At 37.4% G+C, this 24,141-nt stretch overlaps 1 protein-coding gene across 2 annotated transcripts in view; it reads right to left on the bottom strand.

Annotated features, from left to right (window-relative positions):
- The window catches only part of ADCY8 (adenylate cyclase 8), a 122,291-nt gene that overhangs the window by 70,098 nt on the left and 28,052 nt on the right, over nucleotides 1–24,141 (bottom strand). For both annotated transcript variants that reach the window (XM_050307046.1, XM_050307055.1), the window contains exons 2-4: nucleotides 20,251–20,400; nucleotides 3,186–3,316; nucleotides 747–858 (exon numbers count right to left, since the gene is read on the bottom strand). In XM_050307046.1, the coding sequence (XP_050163003.1) occupies nucleotides 747–858; nucleotides 3,186–3,316; nucleotides 20,251–20,400 (393 nt within the window). The remainder of the gene's footprint in view (nucleotides 1–746; nucleotides 859–3,185; nucleotides 3,317–20,250; nucleotides 20,401–24,141) is intronic.

Here is a 24,141-nt window from a genome sequence, read left to right as displayed (position 1 = left end):
TAGGTGCCTACATTTGGTTGGATAAATTATAACAACCTCTATTGAATGTACCTCATTGTCTCCACTCGATAGCCTTATTAGTCAGCTCAGGTGTTGACACCTAAAGATAGTAACATTAAATAAAATTTTGACCAAAGAAACTTGAAAAAAGTAAGAGATGCAAGCCTAGAAAAACTGAACATGTGATCTGCTTGTATTTTTGTGCTTTTTTTTCCTGATCAGTGCTAATTAAGTAACGACTAATTTCCCTGATGTAATAATTTCCTCTGTTGTGTTTAATTAATTTTATTGTTGAGTTAGACAGAATCCAACCTAAATATTGTAAACTCTGCTAGTAACTAACCATTACAGTGATTGTGGGAAGCGATTACATGACCTCAAGCTTCCTCAGTTCTCAGATGAAAAGATAAAATGAAGCTATGGTCTGGAAAAAAAAAAAAGAAAAAAAAAATTTGAAGAAGTATAAAGCTTCTTCATATATTGGGGTAGGTGATCTGCTTTCATACCGTTCTTGGTCTAGCACTACAGAAGTAGAAAGTTCTGGTCACTACCTCAGTTTTCACTTGCTATCAGAACTCATCACTTTTGATGAAATTTGTCAGTGTCTTCCAACCGCAATAGCTGTACAAAATCCCTATGGGGAAAATCTGGATGAATATTGTTCAAAGTGATCAGAGGGTATTTCCCAAAGCTCCCAAACACAGAACTAATCCTGTCTTTTTCCAAATAAACTGTGTTTAACTCACATGTGCTAGTCGATCGAATCTGGCAAAGAGTTCATTCAGCATTCGGACCAGCTCCTGGGCTGACAGAGTTGTGGAAAGGTTGGTGAACCCTTTGACATCTGCAAAAAGAATGCTAAAAAAAAAAAAAAGAAAAAAAAAGAAAAAATATTAATATTGCAGTCTATTTCCTTTGATTTCTGAATGTCCTAAGTTGCCTCCTAGTAATTTACTGTGGAAGGATCATTTTACTAGCTTTGAAGTCATGCTACTTTTGCTCTAAACTTCTGGAGATTCAGGAGTACTGAATATAAATATTGAAGGGACCAAGCAAATACTGCTAGGCAAGAGTTTTGCCAAAAATGGAATTCGTACAATTCTGGATTTTAAAAAAATTCAGGAAAATGTAGTTAAGCCTTAATAAATACAGTTGTCCCCTTTTATTAATGAGAAGCCTGAGGCATGGTGCACCCTTAATATAGAGGGCTGTATAAGCAGATAGCCTTGGCACTCACAGGTCAGTTAGTATCTGACAGTGTTCTTTGAGGGTGGGTTTATGTATAGCTGGTTTTTTACAAAAGGTTTGATTTCAGCAATTTCATTTTACTGTGATTTTCAGGCTTTTCTTATCTGTGTGCTGTATAAGACTCAAATCCTAAGACTACAGGCAGATTAATGGTAGTCTTGATATATACCAGGCTCAGGCCAGTTTTATTGCATCAGTTTTTGACATTTGACAGAAGTACTTGAGTTAGAAGTATAGTGCTCACTTTTTAAGGTATGAATCTTTAATTGGATAATTCCTTTTTCATTCCACTGACTTTACAGGGAGCCCAATGAGATCACACTTTGATGTTGGGTGTATCAAATTGTGTGCCTGAAGTTGTGGTGGAATCTAAGATAACAAGCTAATTGCAAACAGAGCTTTATTCTGTATTTTAACATCCAGTGAATTTTCTAGTCTTTCAGCTGTTCACTGTGCCTACAATGACCACATGTGAATATAGAGGAACACACACACACACAAAGTCTGTGGTGTACAAGTTATCACCCAGGCCAAAGCACGTAATAGCTCAGTACTTATTAGATGAAGAAAGTGTTTTCTATTTTAAAAAATAGTAATGTTCAAAAATTCACATATCATACTGGTACAAACTGGTAATAACCCAAGCGGATCCTGATAGCACTTGAAAGTCAACTAATAACTGGTGTTACAATTTGAGTAACTGAAGATTTGTGTTGAACAAGATACAATTTGACAGTGTGTAAGAATTGCTAATGTACCTAATAATAAATACAGTAATGATCAGGTTGAATACTGATAGTACAACTCATCTTCAAATGTATGGACTGATAAGGATTTGGGTGAGGATTAAACAAGAGGCTCACAAACTTGGTAAGATTTTTACCAGTGAGAAAAAGTAAAATTAAAAGTTAAAGTACCAAGCTCTCTGAAGAGGAATGAATAGTAATAATAGCCTGCATTTATAAAAATAAGATTTTCAAACTGCTATTTTCTACAATTTTAATTATCAAAACAATGAAAGTTCTAACTAGATACTAATTTTAAGGATTCATATAGCTTTGGTTTAGGTAGTGTTCAGTGCTCAACATTTAGGAAAAAAAAAAGGTTAAACCTAGTTTTAAAAAGATCTAGTTTCTGGCAGTGTGCATAGAAGCCGACCAGAACCTGTAATGTAAAACATGCAGAATCTCAGTTTTAAGTCTCTTTCAAGCATAAAATATATTTCAGCATTTCATCTCTCATTATAACCCTTTTCCATTCAAACAAAAGGGCCATCTTCTCCCTATTTTGATTTTTCTACAGCAATACTTACCTTGGGAATGAAAAAGGTTAATGGAAGAAATTTTAGTTTAGTGCAACTTAAACCTTTTGTGGGGGTCCTTGATACTTTCAAGCAGATTTAATAGAATAAAATAATATATCTGAGCTACTGCATGGCCACAGAAGAAGTGGATAATCAATTTACTCTTTTGCAGAAATGCAAATTACATATATTGAACTTATCCAGGCAAAGTTATATTTGGGTTTCATCAAAAGGCAAAGTACATGCTTTCCTAGCAAATTATCTCCCAACATATCCAAGAATGTTATTTTTCACTTCCTTCAGTGATGATTTCAATGTTGCTCACTCAATCATTTGCCACTGTGGTTTGGGAAAAACCTATGAAACACTTTCTGTGTAACCAGAAAGGGGGAAAAAAGTGAAGAAGAAAAAAAAAGACACAAATGGTCCAGACTCAGAGTTCAGTTTAAATGGCATCCATCCATCCTGATGAGTAAGATAAGGCACCGAAATGCTTCTCTGCTCAGGGACTAAACAAGGGTACACTAATTTTCTAATTTATTAATTAATAAAACAACAGAAAGGAGACTCTCAGAGAGAAGTCATTTAGCAGCATCCAAGACCTTAAACACTGAAGACAGGCTGCTCCACCCACCTGACATTCTCATAGCGATGAATGTAGATCTTATGAAACTGGTGTTGCAAATGTTCATCCTCTACATTGGTCATATCATTTATCATTTCCAGGACTACGAACCGTGGTAAGACAGACAGCACCAGCCGTTCCTGAAACAAAGAGGAAAGCAAAGGGTCAGTATCAGTCTGAACTGGTGCTTCACAATGCCCTGTTTAGAGCTGGATAGCTGGTAATTTAGGGTGTGACCCTCTTTTCTAAAAATTCTAGCTCGGACCATTTGTGATAGTTTACCTTACCAACCAGCCAACCTAGTCCAGAGTCTAGCATGTCTCTGGACTGACCGGTTTAGATAAAGAAGAATCCAAATGAGTTCAACCATTCAAACTGCCCTCTCTACTAGGAAGACTGGAGAACATATTCAGCATTTCTAGTGACTTTTGTCTCTGTCTCAGGAACACTCAGGAAGAGTAACATTTGAGACAAGTTGAAGTGATACGTGATCGTATACATGCACTTGCTTACTTATAATGTATATCTTTAATGTGTATTAGTAGACTATCCATGTATATTAATTTATTATTAAAGTGCAAACACAGTATAACAGTGCATATTAATGTACATATACTTCTAGTATAAGTGTATATATAGTATATATAGATACATGCATATACACACAAGTGCTGTTTTCCAGTCCCTGTCATATTATAGCTAACCACAGAACTTCCACAGAATTTCAAAGAAAATTCTGAATTTGAAGTTTTTGTGAGGCAATTTGATATTAAGAGGATATAAAATAATCTCATCCAGGCTGTGGGTTATGTCCCTTCTTGAGGGTAAAAAGTTGGTCAGAGAGAACAAGACAGATCAAAGAGTGATGATGGGTGGAATGAGAGAGATACGCAAAACAGCCATGAAAATAACGATTTTTATGCCAGCAGGACTCAGTGTCATGGATGAAATGTAGCCATAAATGAAACATCTGAAAAAAATGAAGGAGTGTCTCCCTAGAACTCATAGGAGGTGATATCATTCCTAACTTACAATTTTTACAGTGTAGCTCATGAAGAATTCTCACTCTGAGTGGTCTTAGTAGTTAGTAAACAATCCTCAGCTACAGTGGAAACACATTGTGAATAAACACCTCCATTTGTCTCGATGGCAGCCCCAGCTGAGGTGAACTGTGCATTTGCTCAAGAAGGGAAAACACATGCTGCTAATTGCTTAACTGGAGCAGAGGTGTATTAAACTCCATTCTGAGATGGTGGCTTTCGCCTGTGCTCCTGCCTGCATAACATGCTAACACAGAAGATGAGAGAACTGGAAATCTACTGATCTCTAATACACTTTGTTCTACAAACCTTTACTAAATCAAGTGCTGTCTTTGAGAGGGAGAGACAAAAAATGATGTGAGGCAGAAATGGCTGATGTAGAGCAGGTGGTGAGTTATAATGCAGTGAACTCATCCTTTATTCTGCTAAAAAGCCCAACTCAGACTTTACATTTCCCCACACAAGGTGGTGCTAATTTTAGCATATCTACATTGTCTTGACTTTCTTCCACCTTTTCCACCTGTGAATTCCTCTATCCTTCACTCTTCTGATGTGTAAACACTGGATGTGATGCTTGCAATAGCAAGAAGAAAACCAGTCCCTCAGGAGGTCTTTTATACTCCTGCAAAAGCAAGTTTTCTCAGAAACATCTTGCCCTAAGGTAGCTTCACTCATAAGCAAATGTCCCATGGCATCTGAAGATGGCACGTTTGGGAAGAGCTGCTGATTGATATTCTAGGAACCAGAAATATTTTTAATATTTTTTGTCCTTAAGCCTCCTACAGGAGAGGGCACTTAGGCTATATATTCTCTTATTCCTTCACTATAAAGATACATAGCTCAATATGACCATATAATAAATCCACCCTCTGAACAAATCAGATCAATCTTTCAGGGAGTTGTATGATTAAAGTGTTCGATGACTTCTTGTGAAGATATGTTCAGAATAATATAAATTCTTTTCACTGTAAAAAGCAATATGTTATTTCCTCCCTTATCCATGTAAGAAGACAAATAGGAACACAAATTCAAAAAAAAAAAAAAAAGGAGGTAAACGAAAAAAAGCAAACAGAAATCCCCATTATTATTGAACTGTTTACGAAATCTGTGATAAGAGAACATAAAAAAAGGTAATTTCTTCATAGATATATGGTTTAAATGGAGAACTTTCTCTTTTTTTCCTAACAGGAAAATCTTCTGTTTCTTATTTGCATTCACTAAAGATATTAAGCAATGCCTCTAGAAAGTTTATTTAAAATAAAACATAGTTGACTTGGCACAAGTTCACTAAGCCAAGAAAAATGTACCCAGCACATTTGATATCTTAACCTTCATGCTACTCATTAAGGTAAGTTAAACATTCTTGTCTGCACTTAAGATCTGGCAGTGACCCATAAAACTGAGGTTAATTAGCAAGCCCCTGCAGCAGCCCTCCTCCATTAGCTCTGCAGCATGTGAAGAGCCTTTGCTGGATCACAAGTGAAGGTGCATACACAGCTCAGGTCACTATTCTGCATTATCTGTGTCATGCTGTGGAGGAGCACTGCAAGAAAACTAACATTTAATCGTGTGTGTGTGAGTGTGTCTGTACAGCTCTTCATATGGCACTTCATCCACCAATCAATTCTTTGGTACTGAAACATTCAAAGAACACAAAATTTTTCCCTCTATGGGCATCAGCAGTCTCTTGCTGTGCCAAGTTGCTCTTACACCACATCACACTGACAAGGTGATGGGGATGCTGAACCAGGGCCCTTCCTCAAATCGGAAGCTGAGAGATGGACTCTAGTGTGGATCGCTTCCATCCTTCCTTTTCCTACAGCTGATGCTAGTGTTCTGTGGACCGAGATATGCCCTTCTTCACAGGCCTTTCATATCACTTTGCTTCAATCCAGCAGCTAAAAAATATTTTTGGTTACTAAAGAATGAGTCAGGTCACTGTTCCCTTTATATAACAATCCTTGCCACAGAACTCCCCTTTAAACTCCTTTAATATTATTGTTCCCATTTCACAGATTTAGATTCTGTGGCACAGAAGAACAGCACAAATGAGTGGAGGTCATGTGCAAAAGAGTAGTAGCAAATCCCAGAGAAAAAAATCCTGCAATTTTTTTTATAGTCTTCTGTACCTTACCATTTGCATGATCAAAGAGTCCTCACATTTCTAGTCAGTCTCTCCTGGAAGGCATTTTCAGAGCTGGAGGGAAAGGCATGAGAAAAAATATCTTCTCTATTTCAGAGAAGGGCCTAATAAAGAAGTGTCATGAACTCTAGGGTGAGGGAAACTACATTACCTAGTTCTATTGAAAGCTTGCTAGTTGAGCAATGGGCTAAGTGGTTCAAAGGTCAACAGCAGTAGAAGTAAGTGATTTCAAAAGAAATGGAGATATATTTGTTCCAGAGAAAAGACATAGAAGAAAGAAGATAGCAACAAAGGGATGCCAGAAAAGAGCTGGTGAACTATTATTGTAATAACCATTCACGACATGAATCAGCCCTAGTCTTTAAGATGGAGCAGCCAGAGTTTAGAGTAAATAAAAGAAAAAAGAACCTTTAACCTAAAGAATAACCAAGGTAAAGAATAAAGACCAGTAGAAATCACTATATGTAACAAATTGATGGTAGGATTCAGGTCTGAATTCAGACACCTGATTTTTGGTGACTATAGTGTAGGTATGCCCAAACTTCCATTTTATTCAATGAATCTGTAGAGATACTCAACAGATCATATGTAGATGACTCCTTTGCTGTCATTACAGGTCTCTCTGGGTTCTGTTGTTTGTATTGACTAGATCTCAGCTAACAGTAGTAGGAGCTCATAGGTGTAAAAAGTGTGTAGTCACCTAGTTTAGGAGATGTCTAAATATGGAGCTGACTCCTACCCAATCTACCCCTCCAGGAAAATTTAGGAACAGTGAGACAAATCCTGCAGTGATAAAGTAAATGAACTTCGTGAGTCACACACATCTATTTAAAGTCCCACAACAGTAATATAATACTGATACTGTCTCTAAGGATAATTTTTTTTTTTTAATGCATCTGCAATAGTCATTCTTTGTTGAACATCTTTGCTGTGGTCTGCAGGCACCAATCCCTTGTGTCACTTGCACTGAGATCAGGGGGTATCAACAGTGCTTACAACCCTCAAACATAGCAAGGCACATTCATGGAGAAGTGGGACGTGTCCCCAATGAACAAATAATGACTTTTGCAGGAGTTTTTGAGAAGAGGCAATTAGCCACTGCACCAGCTCTCAGTCTTGTGAATAAAAACTGGAGACCTTTCCATCGGGGCTGATCAAAGAGAACAAAAAACCAACAGGCACAAAATATGAACAAGCAATTTGGGATTTGTAGGAGATTGCTAAAAGGAAGGTCAAACTTCCCAAGGTTTCCTTGCAGGGTCTACTGTGGCCATAAGCTCCCTGCACCAGCTCCCCTTGGATGGTATAGATTTTCCTTTGTTTTACATCATCTTTATTGGGGTTGGCTTTGCCAAGGGATGAAAAGCCCCTCTTGACTGACAGGTCAGTTTAGGTTCTGTTCTTCCTCTTCTACACATACCATCAAATGGGTGAACCCATGCATTGGTTTTCAGAGGAAGTTTTTAGATTAGGAACAAGTAGCTTATGGCTGTTCCCAAGGCACTACATAACCCAGAAATGTTTAACTGGACAGAGGCTCTAGAGGAACTATTCCACATTTTTCATCTTGATTTTTAAGAGTCATTGTTCCAGAACCATCAAACTTGTCTTTAACAACGTTCACAATTTATACCACAGAGGTTTTATTATCTTAAACACTGAACTTAATAGCATATGAAAGGGGCCATTGAGAGCAGTGGTTTTTAGCCTTTCTGGAGCACATGAGCTTTTATTACATTTAAAGGAAGTAGATAAAAATGGTATTGTTTTCTACCGAAAACCTGAAAATGTTCAGGATGGATGTAATTATTGTAAATGCCACTCAAGAAAATTGGAATTAGCACTTTTCATTATGATGAACAGCTTTAAAGAGAAATGCCTTTGTTCTTACTTAGTGCACAATGGACAGCCTATTTGCAGCTGTTCTTTTTTGTTTGTTATCAAGACAATGGGAATTAATTAAAAAATATGGAGCCTAACTGCAATATATAATACATTCAGACTTGTGGGGTTATGAGGCTGCCTGTTAGCTTTTACTGCTTACTGCTGCAATGTGCGATATGAGCCATATCATCTTTGTTTTATTTTAATTCAGGCAATTACCATTCCAAGTCATCCCATCCTTGGCTGCGTGTTCCATTTAGGCATCTGCTGCTTTCAAACAGAAACAGGGCCAGATCACACAGGAGGTCTTGGAGTCTCCTTTTGTTTAGCTATTGGCTATGAAACATAGCTAGAGCCTCATCCAAACTGACAACCCAGTGTTTATGAGAGTCATGACTTTTTATAATCAATTAATTGTTAACTGGAAGTTAACAGAGTTAACCAGCAGAGTTTGTGGCAATGCAAGAATGAAAAATCTTTTTCCACACACTTCTTATAGGAAGGACACAATATCCAATTTTTTCCTCAATACTGTTGTCCAGAACAGCATAAGACAACATGCATAGCAGATGCTGAAGGGAAGGACTGCAAGGTACTCCTGGTCTTTTGCTTTGGTTGGATGGTTTGAAGATTCAAGTACCTGAAGCCACTTTACAAAATCTTGGAAGGGCTTGATGACTAACAGTCTATTTCCAGGTGTAAAAAGAGGTGCCTTTTTTATCAGCCAGTTGGTTGTGTAAGGATATCACAGTCTTAGTGCCTGCTTGCCCTGGAACCCCTGAGAAGGCTGTTTCCAGGGCCTCCAGTTTAGGTTTTTCCCCCAGTGTCATTTTGGCTTCATAAATACTTAGCTGATCCTGTAGCATGCTGGGAAGTGGTGGAACAACCCTCCCTGTCATTTTTTTTTTTTTTTGCATGATGCTGGTTACTGCTGCTGTGTGTACATTTTAACTTTAAAAAATGCATTCCTCTACAAAATATTTACCAAAAAATATTTACAAAAATAATTTAAAAAGTAGCTCAGTTGATCATGACGGTAACTGTAGCCAGTGATTCACTACGTGGCACAGGTGCAATGAATCAACTCATCGTGAGGCCACATGAGCAGCACCAGGACAGCAGCACAGGAGTGGGTGGGAGCACGTGCCTGGAGATAAGAGCTGCAAGATGCTCGTGTTCCTTGACAGCAGCACCCAGATGTTTGCTCTGCTAGGCTGCATTGTGAGACAATCTCCTGACAGCACTTTGTTGTTTGAGCTGTCTTTGACTCAGACAATAAGAACTACAGTATTAAGTACAAATTAGGTAATCTCAAATTAAGTGTCTGTATCGAGCACGTGAAATTACTAATAATTCCAGATCCTCTGGATCCTAACACATGATTTTTTTACCTCTTGAATGAAGAGCATGTTAGACTTACATTTCACTGTGAAACCAAACAATCTCACAAAGACATGCAGTAAAAAGCAGGAATTACAAAACAATTTGTATTACCACCCGGTCTTGTAGACATGAACATTTATCATAAAATCATGGAATGGTTTGAGATGAAAGCGATCTTAAAGATCATCCCAAATACTAGATGATCTTTAAGCAGAAGGAACACTTTCCACTAGACCAGGTTGCTCAAAGCCCAGTCCAACACGGCTTTGAATACTTCCAGGGATGGGGTATCCACAACTTCTCTGGCCAACATGTTCCAGTGCTTCACCACCCCCACAGTAATGAATTTATTCCTAATATCTAATCTCAACCTACTCTCTGTCAGCTTAAAGCCATTCTTCTTGTCCTATCACTACATGCCCTTGTCAAAAGTCCCTCTCCATCTCTCTTGTAGCCCTTGTAGGTACTGGAAGGTGCTCTGAGGTCTCCCTGAAGCATTTTCTTCCCCAGGCTGAACAGTCTCAAGTGTCTCAGCCTGTCTTCATAGCAGAGGTGACCCAGCCCTCTGATCATCTTCGTGACTCTCCTCTAGACTTGCTTCAACATGTCCATGTCCTGCTTATGCTGAGGACTGCTGAGCTGAATGCTTACAAGTGATGCTCTCCAGCCCCACAGTAATCCGTTAGACATATCTTATACAAGGAAGGGAAAATTTCGTAGTTTTGTGATTTTGTTTCTTCCAAATATCATGATGAGTGTTTTGTTGTTTGTTCTTTATTAAGCAACTGTAGAGGAGACAAATACCCAGAAGAAAAAGATTTATATGAAAACAAGGCACATATCTCAACAAAAAGCTTTGTACTGTCTTCTAGAGTATTGGCTTCCATAAATTTCAGCTAGTTTGTACAGGAAGACCAGGGGAATAGCTAAAGAACAGGAGAAAGTAGACACAACTACTGGGGACCAATTCCATAATGGCATAATCTTAAGTTTTTCCTTGTTTTACTGAAATAGAAAATGAGCACAAACCAGTTCCTTACAATTCAAATTTCTTCTAAAATATCAGAATGACCCTATATGATGTTAATGCCTGTTGTGCTATGTTTGTGTACACTTTCACTTCTCTAGAACTGCTTTGACTTATCTGCTGTTAAATCCTTATTTAATTATTCTGCACTGTTTTTATTTTCTATTCATTTAGGTATCTCTTCTTCCATTTTGTGACCTTTTTTTTTTTCTGTTTCAAAAATTATTATACATCTTCAGCAAAATACGCATTTCTCAAGTTATTGCAGCTGATGACATGGAAAATGTCAGAAAGAAAGCTCTCATACCATTTATTGTTCAGCTTTATATCACTAAATCACTGCAGAACAACAGGATGAAAAAGAGCTACATGGTCATTTATTTTGGTCAAAACAAGGGATACACTTTGCCAGAGACTTACAAGACTGCAGTACTAAACAGTATAAGCTGGACAAAACTCCCTTTCAGTAGGTGGGAGCAATAGTCACTTTCTGAAGATCAAATTAATAGGGTTGTAGATGTACACTTAAATAATGACTATGGGAAAGACCATCAGCCTATTTATAAATGTTAATACAACTAATTTATCTTACCTTAAAATATTTCATAAATGATATCAGTAACTTGACTCTGTCTACCTTGGAATTGATACTGTTTATGGTCAGATGATTTAAAACCATTATCTGGATCACAGAGTCTATTAATTACACATCTTGTAACAACATAATTTTAGAGTTCTCCTACAGTCCTTTCAGGGCACTAAGGAAAGTTCCTTAGTACCCTAAAAGTTCTGATCCTGAACTAGAAAGAAAGATGACCTTAAAATGAGTAAGTATATTCAGAACTCAGGACATCACTGACCAGATGAATTTGGAGCCTGCAGTTCTTTATTAAGCAGAGATGACTGCAGGGTAGCCCAGCTGGCAGAAGTGTCTTATCACTGTAGGGGGCTGAAACTATTTCAGTCCCCTTACTCATTTCATCTTTGTCCATTTCCCTGACACATCAGCAAGGGTCAATAGTAGGTGGCATTGGTGATAATGGCTTTTTTTTATTAGACACCTCCCTCTGCAGCAAGGAGCTGAGAACACAGGAGGCACAGAACACCAAAACCCAATCAATCATTCACTATCAACCAGCATGGCGTTTGAACAGACCGGTTTAGGTATCAAAGTACCACATATATTTTCAGAAAGGAGTTTTATCCCTAGTGAATCCAAAATCGGTCCACTAGGAAGGGTAAACAGAGATTTCCTTCTCACCAGTTTCTTCCAGGGAAAGCTCCCATGCCTGAAGATCTGGCACTCTGGGATTAATTTTCCCTTGTATAAATTGCAGTTCAGGATCTGATTCCCATCTCTCTAGCACTGGCTGTAAATCTCATTATTCTAATTCAGTCCATGTGACCTCTCCAGATTTCCAAGGCATGGGAGAGAAGGCAGTGGATAATTTTTATCTTGATTTTACCTAAGATTTCTACTTGAAAACAAAATGTGGGGGTTATGCCCTGATGGCAAGAAACAAACATCAGCTGCAAATGTAAAGGAGCAACACCTAAAATCTGACATTTAAAATGTTTTGGTTTTTACTTCAAGTAGGTTAAGAAATGGGCTGTTTGGAGACAAGGAGATGTAGCAATTGGTTGGCACCTACAAAAGTATAAGTGCATGTATATATATTACTTCCCCTCACCAATAAGGAGGAAAAGTCTGTTAATGGACTTAGACAATAATATGGATATGGATTGTGAAGAACAACATAAACTTTGCATAGTCCTTCACTTGTATTAAACAGTGTGTTGTACTTTCAGTTTGATCCTCTTAAGTGCTGAAAGAGCAACATCAAGGAAAAATTTTTAAGGGGACCATGGTTCTTTAGTAAAAGACACTAAGAAGAAAGAAAGTTTGGATAACTGCAAAATTTCGGGCAATCTCACATTCAACAGATTCATTCCTATAAAGAAAAAACAACCTGAATAAAATGCAATATCTAACCATAGGCTTACACAGATTTTTTTTTTTATGAGCTAATTTTTTGCCCTTTAAAAATAGAGCCTCAATTATTCTGATCATAATTTTTAAATATGAAGTATTTTAAACTACTTTTACAAAGAACAAAGATGTACTCTTTAAATTCAGATTATTTCTTTTATTCTTTTAACTAAACCTGAATTTTATCCTCATACCAATTTAGAGGGATTGTGATATTCTTACCACCAATAAATATATTTTCATATATATTTATATACATATTTAAAAGACTTTATAGTGTTTAGCCCTCTTAAAGTGTCGCTTCCAATCCCAGTCCAATCTGCTCTTATTTTAGAGGTTGCAAAGTACAAGTGGTTGATTAAATTCTAGATTTGTAAAAGCTTGATAAACCTTACAGAACATGTAAGCTGCTTTAACAAAATAAAAAAAAAAAAAAAACACCAAACCCAAAACAAACCAGAGTTCATCAATCTGCAGAGATCTTCTTAAAGCAGAGATTTTTTCAGGGGAAAGTGTTAAAAAAAGTCCTCTGGAAGTAGAGGTAGAAGGAAACAAATGGTCAAACAGAACAGCTTTCTAATGGAAAAAGAGATTAAGACAGGATTACAGTTTTTCCAAAGATAACAGGCAGGAGAGACTAAATATACCAACAGCAGATTGTTCTGAAGACTAAAGGCTGTCTTCTCATTTTACAGCTCTCATACCCACTAGAAAGATAGAATGTGTGCTCATACCTACAAAACAAAACAACCCCCTTCTCGCATAGACAAATGGTTCTTTCAGGTGCTGAGATCTAATCCTTTATGGAAATCAAATTAAACAATATCCAAACTGTTTGGACTTTCAAATGAGTTTTAATTGGATTTTTGAAATCCCCCATGAGAAAGAAATTACCTGGAAAGTAGGTATCCAGTGAGCCAGTGGCAGGACTGGCAGGGAGGAATTGTCTGCTGGGGTATTGTCTTAGAGGACTCTTCTCACAAGACCATTTAACATAGAGAAGTTTTTTCCTTCTTGCTCCCCACTGATCTGACCAAACCCATAATTAATACTTGTAGATGTCCATCATCATCCCAACTTGATGGGGAGCATCCCCAGAAGCCCAGTGGGTAGGGTATGATATCAGCCTGAATCTTCTCACCTGAGTACTCCTTGCAAGACTGGAGGCAGACAGTGCTTGTCCCCCACCACCTATCTTTGCTCCCCCAGCCTTCAGCTCCATTTCCTCTGCCAGTGTGTTAGATGTGCAGGAATATTTTCATAAGGCTTAAGGAAGCCATTAAGAAGGAGCTCTATTTCCATGTAAGAGGACCTTCTCTTGGTAAAACTTATGTCTGCAGAGAAAATGTCTGCTTGCTAAAGGCTGTGTTGGAGTGGGATTTAAACAATACAGCTAAAAATACTAATCCATAGCGGCTTTAGTACCTTTTAGCTCTCGGTAACTCCACTGAAACTGCACAGAGTTACTGCTAAAATAGAATAATTTTCTCTGCTTGCTTTGTCAGGACTTGGAAAACATAGGATTTCTTTCTGGTTTGAGTTTACTCCCTCCCAATACCTTAGCACAGCAGGGGCAGTGCAGCTCTGCTGGTGAGCTCTGCACACCAGGTAGGGTTTTCTTTTCATGAATGATGCATAACATGCCACACTGAGAACAAGAATGAACACCTCTCCAGAGGATGAATATAAACATCAAACAGATATGGACTGATTTCTCCTCTCATCTCAAAAAACTGCAAATATCCTGTTTTCATAAAATGCTATTAGGTGCCCTAAATTTACCAGAAATGATGTAAATAAAATGTTTCAGAGAGGCTATATATTTTTTTTGCCTGAGCATTAGTTCAGAGCACAGGTTATTCATGTTACTACAACACAGTTGAACAACTTTGTTTTGCTTGAAAGCAACCTCTCATCCATGTTGCTTTATCCAGGCTTTATTAGTCTTGGAGAGGTCTTGGACAGAGAGAGTAGAAGTGTGGCCATGACATAGAAGTTTCTTAATTATGAGTAAAGTGACTTTTCTATGAACAGCTGTCCTGCAATGTTGCAATCTTATTACAAGATGAAGGGTAAAGGCTGGACTGATTTTTATAGCCTTTTGGCTTTAATAACTTTAGCTATTTAACTTCTGTGATTTTCCCTGTCTAGTGCTTTTAAGCCTCCATTTCCAGCTTCAGTTAGTCAAATATTAACCTCCTTGCACAATAATAGTTTTCAGATATGTATAGCTTGGCATATGTATATGTGGTGGAGGAAAAAGCATTTTCACAGTTATCTGAGAGCCTCTTTATAATTAAATGGTAATATTTCAGGGTTTAAAATGTTAAATTTCAAGTAGAGATTGGAGAAAGAGCAGGTTAGGACATCAAGCATATATTATAAATGTAATTCTTCATGAAGTCATCAACATTCATTATGTGTCTGGATTTAACATGTCATGGATTTAACATTTAAAACATAGGAATTTTGTATCAGGAGAAATGGAACTGGAAAAGAAATTCAGTGCAGGTTCCTGCTCTTCATTAAAGCAATTTCACAGTATTCTCACAATGAGGGAACTTACATGGTCATTGTTTTTGAAAGGTTTTCGGTAGCTAATTACAAAAGTGAGTTAGTTTCTATTTTCATTGCCCAGATATGATGAAAGCAGAATTACCTGCTGTGTTCTTACAGTAAAATCAAGGTAAAAAGGAAGACAATGTCTTTGAAGTGGTTATTAACAAAGTACAACACTGGCTGTCAAGGTTTTTGAAGCACATAGATATCAAATAAAAATATTGACCCAAAATTTCAAACAGGTAGTGGAGTTATGATATCGTTGGAGTAAATTGGACTTATGAAAACTGATAACCTCATGTTAATAACTGCAATGTGTAGAATACAAAACTGGAAGACATTTTATGGTTCCTGTATTTATTTGGTTGGTTGATACAAATACAACTCTTAAACACAAGCAGCTAGCTGCAATCATTAGAAAATATTTAAAGTCATTATTTTATCAATAACTGCTAAACTGAGACTGTTTTTACAACACATTTGTCTGTGCTATCTTCTGTAGCTTCCTTCTCTGATATTTCTATCTTTTGATTATACCGTCTTTCTGCTACTCATCAGCAGTCGGGTCTCCTTTTACTACGTTCAAGGTCTGAAATGTTTTAGAGCTTCACCAAAATTCTAATTGTGTAATGAAAATTGGGAAATAAGTAGACACAGATGTTCCCTCGATTTCACAGAGTGATGGAATTTCCATGTGGTGTCACACAGATAATACCATACAGTTAAGTGCATAAACATCATTAGCAATGACTGCTGGAGTAATTCTCCTTTGTAGGCACACTACAGTTCACTTTAATAATAGAGTAATTAGAGTTAGAAATTTCATTGTAATTGAAAATGCTAATATGTTCTTTTAGCAACCCCAGGTGCCTAAAAACAAAAGAATAACAATAATAATAAAAAAAATCAGATCCTTGATGATCCGAAAATACAACTGAAAGTCCTGACTTTCTGAAATATTTGTGAAAATTTTATTTAAAAGTCTTGTAGAGAGCAAATGGTGATGGGGCAGGAAGGATGAAAAAGTATGTAGGAGTTTTTTTGTATAGACTTTTGGAAACATGAACAGTGGAAACTGAGTCACTTAAAAACTGGAGACACGTTTCCCTGGGCCAACCAGGCACTGTAAAGTCTTTTTCATCATCCAGCTCTGCACTTCACCTTCTTCCTTCCCATGCAGTAAGTGAATAAATTGAAATTGGCATGAAAGCTGAACTTGCACTTGAAGGTATTTTCTGTGGACAGTGAGCTAATGGAGCTAATTCATGTTTACAGAGACCATAGGCCCAGACATTTCTGAACAGCACAATGCCTTTCACTATCAAACTGGAAAACTTCACAGCACATAATGAAATAGAGCAAGGAATTCCTGAACCCTGAAAACCCCATAAAAGAGAGAGACTGCTGGAAAATAATGACATCTGGAAAACACACTATCACATCTAACTGTCCAAATTTCAGCTCAGAGTAGCATGAGGAACAACAAATAATTTTTTCATCCCTAGTGGAATTTTCATTTTTTCACCTTCTATTTTCCTTGCACTTTATGCAATGATGACAAGGGAATGAATGAAACTGTTTTCACTGAAAAAAACCTTAGCACAGCTGTACGAAATGTATCTGGAAGAACAGTCTCTTGTTTTTCACCACAAGACAGAAGCTGATACAGTAGAAGCTATATTTGTATTCCAGAAGATCTGCAAATCCTCATTAGAGGGTTTTTAAAAAACACAGAAATCCTTACTTATCAGTATTATTGTTTCCTTTTACAGCTCCTTGTTTCTGATGGTACCTCTTGCATGTCTCTAAAACATAGATTATAAAATGTTTGGCTCACAGTTGAGTGACTTTGCACGACTGACTCTTTTAGGCATTGCACAATACTGCATGACAGTACTAGCATTTATAGTTATTAGAATGACAGATGATTAGAGATTATAAATCTAAGGGATATTGAGAAACTGGAAGGTCATTTTGAGAGGGCAGAAACTTGATTTCTTAGTTTTAATAATGCACAGTAATGAATAGAAGTATATCTGAAGTATTTATATAACTTCTATGATTATATAAAAATTGGAGCCTCATTCATCAATTGGTTATAGATGAGCATATCACTCCTTGTTGTAGTTTTAAGGTCATGTTGTTTTTTTCTTTCTTTAATTTTACTGGTCTTCTGATTTAAATAAAGACAAAATTGGATTCTAAAGGGTCCTATCTGGCAAGCTATCATATTTCATATGATGTGCTGTATATATGACATATTAATACAATTATCCATTGTAATTATCTGGTTTTTTTTCAGTTTAAGAAGCAGAAGCTGGATGTGGGGATGAAAGAAGGCTCAAGAGATTTAAATTAAGTAATCCATTACTATAAAATGTAGCAGTACCGCCACTGAAAGCCACAAAATACTTCACCTTCCTGTAAGAAACCTTTAGTTTAGATAGATTATGGGAATTGAAGGGGAAAGAAATTGAAGTGGAACAGAATTTGGAATACCTGGAATTATTGTCTGGAAGAATTACAGAAAAGATGATTACTCTATTTTCTCTGCACATTTTTATCTCCTCAACCATATTTTTAGAAATTTTCAGAAGCCACAAGTATTGCCCTGCACACTATTTTTCCACCTTTTTCCTCCCTTCGTATATTAGAGCTAATTTCTAGAAAGGCATAGAATTAATTTAGTCTACTTGATCAGGATTTAATCCTTGCTTTTTAAAAGGGGATAAGCATTAACAGGTAATAAGATTTCTACATTCATGTGAACCACGGATTCCATGAATTATGAAATATATGTCTTCAAGAGAGAAAAATGCTAAGTGTCACTGAATTACTGCCTGTGTACTGATCAAGTGAGAATGAGCAAGCTGCTAAAAAAAGTAGTCACCTAAAATGTGACCTTGCCAGTCTTCTTAAGGCAGATATGTTTAAAAATTGCTTAAGTGAGATGTTGCTGCAGAAGCAAAGGGAAAAAATAGAAGACTGAGGGAAACAGCTTCTCCATTCCTCAAGGTGTTCCAGTATTGGAATATTTTGTTAACATTGTTATAATTTATTGTTAATAATATGTATATAGGTGTGTATAACAACATAGTTTCAATGTTCAAAAAAATTAATGAGAAATATTTCAAAATGTTTCGTACCCAAATTTTTGGGTTCGTTTACTATTAAATTGAGTTTTAGAAGAGATCTTTCATTTGGTGTCCTGTTGTCTCTATTTTTCTCCTGTGGGCATTTTCCTTGGCCCAAATACAGTTTCCCTGATGCATTTCCAGTCATACGATGCTTGTGACACACTACTTTGTTTGCTTATAGGTGAGTCTCAGCTTTGGTGAGGTAAGTCTCCAGGAAGTTCTGCCCTCAGGGAACATTACAGCCCTGAAGCCTTGCAAGGCACTGGGCCAAGACAAAATGCACAGTTCAACATTGACAGATTAAAACCAAATATTTCAGCTCCAACCACTACTTTCCTCTTCTCAAAAAAAAAAATTAAAAAATCTTCCCACCCAAATGGAAACAATCTGTCTTCATTTTCCTAACAGAAAGTACAAGATCAATAAAATTAAATTTCTCAAAATCTTTGTACAAACTTCATTTCCCATGAGAGGATAAAATAAATTTAATGGAAAATCCTCAGTATAATGTGGAACAAGGAAACAGGGCAATCTTTTGTTAGTATTTTATAAAGTTTTTTATGATGAACTCTAGAAAACTATGATAAAAATAAAGATTACAAAATAATTGTTTATGAAAGATTAGAAGAGAATAAAAAGGAAAAAATCCCACTCCGAAAGAATCCAAAGGCATAAAAATGTGACCCTACAGTTAAAATGAGAACAGTGCATCCTAGATAACATCCCTCTAAGCCTCTTCAGTCAGCAATGGCTACAGAGATGTTCTGGCAGAGGTACCTGGCATTACTCAGCACAGTTATACATTCATACTGAGTCATTACTCACTAAAGTCTAGAATAAGACTTCTAAGACTTCTTCTCTTCCTAGAACTCTGTATAAGAGTATGACTTCCAAGGGGTGAATTAAATAAATTTGGGAATCAATATACATATTTATACAACAAGGCAAAGTGAATAGCTATCTTCATTTGAGAATGAAATAGCAGCATAACATATATATATTTATATATACAGGTTGTATTTTCATCTTAATGCAAGATTTTAAACCATAGGTGAACCTCCTGATATTTCAGGGGGAGTCCAAAATATGTATAAAATGCTACATCTCACTGCTTCTCTCTTGGTACAAAATAATAAGCAGTAAACTTCTTTTTATGCAATAACTCTTATTTTGGATTAAAAAAAGATGATGTATCTAAGAACAACCACACCTGTTCAGATCAGAAGTTCACTTGACCCAGTACACTATTGCACGCAGTGACCAAAAGTTGATCATATCTTTTCAGAAGGAGTTTGAGAAAAGGGAAAGCATATGGTGATGCTCCAGCTGCAAAAATTCCTCTGTGAGCCAGAGGTGAAGCTTCAGTATTTTCTCACCTAGACAGGGTTCACTTCCAGGAACTTGGTTTTCACAGACTCACAGAATCACAGATGGGTAAGGCTGGAAGGGATCACAGTGGGTCATCTGGTCCAACCTCCCTACCCAAGCATGGTCATCCCAGAGCACATGGCACAGGATTACATCCAGAAAGTTCTTGAATATCCTTCACTTGACTAATACAAGTTTTACTACCCTCAACACTCTGAAACACAAAGTTCCTCAGCTTAACCTCTCTTGTGTAGAGAACTGGGTTTTTTTAACTCTTGCCAGTTGCTGTTTCATTTGATGGCCTCTTCTGTGGGAAAGGACAATGAAGAGCCACTCTCTATTCATCCTGTTTCCCAGTGGAAATCTTTAGGATGTCATATCAACTCACAAGCAATACACACCAGCAAAATAACAGCATAAAACCCACTTAACCTGTATAAATCAGGTGGCATCACGTTGGAGTCAGCAAGGCCCAGACAAAAGCCCGGTCTTGTCCAATTATCAATACCAGTTAATACAAAAACAGGATTGTTTCTCCAATACCTGTCGCTGGTTTTCTGTCTCTAGTCTCAGTCTGGCCTCTACGCATCTTCTGGTCTCCAGGAAGGCTTGACGTTGTGCTCTGTCTGACAAGTAGCTAATGAAGATTCCTGCAGTGTTCATACACATAAATAACACTGCCTGAGCTGCTATCTGCAATGAACAACAAATAAGATTTGATTAGACAGGAGAAGCAAAAATATCTTTTTAAAAAAAGAAAGAGACAGAGAGAATGACTGCTCTGTAGGCTGCAAAAATAGCAGTTAGGAAAGTTTACATAAAAGAATCTCTTGGATCTTAAGTAGAGGCATCAAACTTGCAAAATTCTTTCTGCCTTGAGGATGAGATATGCAGCATTTGGGGCATTAAACTCTAGTTGAACCACAAATGATATTTCCAAAAACTGACTCACAGAGCTCTAGCCAGGAATGATTACAAATGTAATTAACAATTTGTTTTTGCACTGCCTCTCCTGCAAGAGCAACTTTGTGATTTGTTCCATGGCTTAGTTTGAGAAGCAAGCCATATTAAGGGAAACAAAGAATGTCAGTTAGCTAAGAATTAATATCAGTGGTACTAGCTATTGTGTTATTATTGACCAAATCATGTAAATTCATTTTCAGCTGATGCCAAAGCACGAATTTCCACAATATGAATTCTGAGCCATTCAACAGGGGAAGCTGAAAGGATAACCAAATTCTTGCCTAGCCAGTGCCTGTGTACACAGATTTTTCTTTGCTGAAGTCTACATAAGAGCTGGACTCGTTTTCCTTGTAGAAATTATTTCCCTGTGCGTCACAATTTCTTCCTTTTCCATGTGAACTCAGCCAAATGGGAGCAGATCCTTGGACAGTGTAAATTTCAGCGGCTTATTTGTCTTTCACTGATATATCTCTGTGCTCTGCATGTTTGGGAGGCAGGACACATCAACATCATTGAAGTGAGGATTGTCTGGAAAGTGCGTAAGAAACTGGCAATGTTTGACTGTGCTAGAGACAGGACAGACATAGAATGTCAGCACTTTATCCAATATCTCATCCTTGCTGTTGGTTGAGATTTGCAAGGCACCCAGGCTCTGATCATAACAACACCAGAACTACCACACCAAGACAGATCAGGTGTTCATCATTCAGGATATTGCCTCTGGTAGTGGAAAACACAGAGTGCAAGGATAAAACAGCAGATAATGTGTACAAGAGTACAGCAAGCATTCAATGATGTTTTGTCAAAACAGTCTTGAACACTCCAGCAATCTGTGGTTGCAGAACATTTTGGGCTAGACATCACATTTTCTTAATATTATCTAATAATCAGTTTTCCTAAAATCCAAGTGTTGTTTGTCCTAATAGAAGACTCCCTAATCTCATTGTGATGCTTTGACTCAGATCTGCAGGTCTCAATCCCCACAGTCACGTGGGTTTGAAAGTGAGATCTGATATGAAACCAAATGCATCTGGAAGAAACTTCAACTTTATATATTTCCATATTTCTGGATCTGGAGTATTGTTCTACTATAGTACAGGGAATTAATTTGCAATTTATAAGCCATGATCAAATAGTAATGCATACCCTGGCTCCAGATGAAGGTTTGTTGAACCTTTTCCAGTAATAGATGTCTAGGCTAGGCTTGTGAGAAGTAGAGAAGGATTAGCATGATCCTTGCACCTTCCTGGCTTCCGCTACCCTGCAGTTTACAGATAGATGTAGTATATCCAGTGCATCTGCACAACTTTTCTGATGCCCTTCTCAAGTGAATTTTACATTTTGGTCACTATGACACTCTATAACAAAGATTTTTACAATATATTTTGGCAGATTACCATAAAAAGGTGTTGTTTTTTTGGTTTTTTTTTGCTTTAATTGACAGCTTTATAGTTTCTTTGAGTGCTGCATCATGCTTATAAACAGTGATTATTAATTTCCAATTCATTTGCCTCTCACCATTCTTGATTTTACTGACTTAAAACATAACCCTTTACTTTTACTTTTTGAAAGGGAGAAATTTGAGACTCTTTAGTCACTCTGTGTTTATCACTATTCTACCTCTGTGCTTACTGCTTTTCCCCTTTCTACCTTACACTCTTTTACTGGAGACAGGTTGCCCTGGACCAGCCAGCTTCCCCCAGGCACTCTCTGCATTTGCTCCAAAATAAATCAGAGAATGAATTAATTCAGCTATGACATAATTCCTTTCTGGTGCAGGCTACTGGGAGGCGTATGATGAGCTGACATGAGATTAGGACTAGTTCAGAATTACATTGTTCAGCAGGACAACTGAAATCAGCTGTGGGTGGCTGGAGGAGTCAGCCTTTCACGCCTTTTTGACTGACTTTTAAGGACCGATAATTGGTGTTCATACACACTAGGAAAGCTAGAGCAGAGGACAAAAAAAAGAAAATCCTTTCAGGACATCTGAAATGTGCATTTCTACAGTGAAAGAAGTGTCAGGGTGCTCTCCTCTGCTCACAAATTCAGTTGCAATTTCCTCATGAGCCCAGTGCAGTCACCCATCTCTGCTAACACTCAGAACTACTGCCACTCACTTCAGCAGATCTCCTTAGAGCAAATGCATTAGAATTTGGCCTTCAATTAGATTTCATGAGCATATAATTTGATTTGGACAAAGGGAATAATGGAAAACATGTTACAGGTAAAACAATAGCTTATGCAGAGGCAGAATCTTCTTTCTTACACGTACTACTCTGACTGAAACCAATCCAAAGAGTAAAACACTATGAGTTGCAAGGCATACTAATTTGTGGCTCTTTTTAATAAAAGAATTAAAAATACATATAAGATTTGAATCCTTCATTGTCATTCCTTTTTCCTAGGGCTTACTGGGGCCAATTCCAGAAGTCTTGGAGGATTTTCTACAACCTCTCAAGCCTACAAGCCAGGGCAGACTCTTATTTTAGAGGATGTACAGAGTTTCATATCTTTTCCATTCACATGAAAATAATAAATGCTCACACAGTAGGGCAGCTAGGGTATAATGTGAAAAGAAGAAAACATTTGCACAACATTTTTGTCTGTTTGTACCTTGCACAGCACTCAAATAAGCAACAGTAGTAGACACAGCAAATGATCCTAAAAAGCCATGAATGATACATTTTGATGTTAAATAGGTCTCTGAGGAGGTCAGTTTCTTGAATATTTATTAAATTCAAGGAAGACACCCATCACCAACTGCCTGGGAATATCTGTGTAAAAGGATCACCACTGTTCCTGCTGAACCTGCAGTTGCACATAATCACATAATAGGATGAACAGAGCTAAAGGAAGTAACTTGACAAGATTATTGAGATACTTAGAATCACAGAATCATCAAGGCTGGAAGAGACCTTCAAGAATCACAGCCCCATAATCACCCCTAAACCACATCCCCAAGTGGCACATCCAGATGCCTCTTGGCCACTTCCAGAGACAGTGACCCCACCACCGCCTTGGGCAACTTATTCCAATGCCTGACCGTTCTCTCAGAGATTTTTTTTTCCTAATATCTAATCTAAACCTTCCCTGATGCAAGTTAAGGCCGTTTCCTCTTGTCCTTTCACTTGAGACATGGCAGAAGAGACTGACCCCCACCTCTCTACAACCTCCTTCCAGGTGTTGTGGAAGGCAATGAGGTCCCTCCTGAGCCTTCTCTTCTCCAAACTAAATAACCCTAATTCCCATAGCTGCTCCTCATCAGGACAAGTTTTCTAGACCTTTCACCAGTTGTTTTGCCCTCCTTTGGAAACACTCCAGCACCTCAACATTCCTTTATGAAGTGAGGGGCCTAAGAAGAAGCAGACATTAAAATTCTTACTTCAAAACTCTGCTCTTAATTTCTCATAGGAGGAGAATAAGAACTTAGTTCACTTGTTAAATAAATTTACATTTATAAAGTGTTCT

The sequence above is a fragment of the Myiozetetes cayanensis genome, unplaced genomic scaffold, assembly GCF_022539395.1.
Source record: "Myiozetetes cayanensis isolate MyiCay16 unplaced genomic scaffold, myiCay2020 scf1, whole genome shotgun sequence".
NCBI lineage: Eukaryota > Metazoa > Chordata > Aves > Passeriformes > Tyrannidae > Myiozetetes > Myiozetetes cayanensis.
Note: the sequence above shows the minus strand (reverse complement) of the source record. Positions and strands in the feature narration are given on the sequence as shown.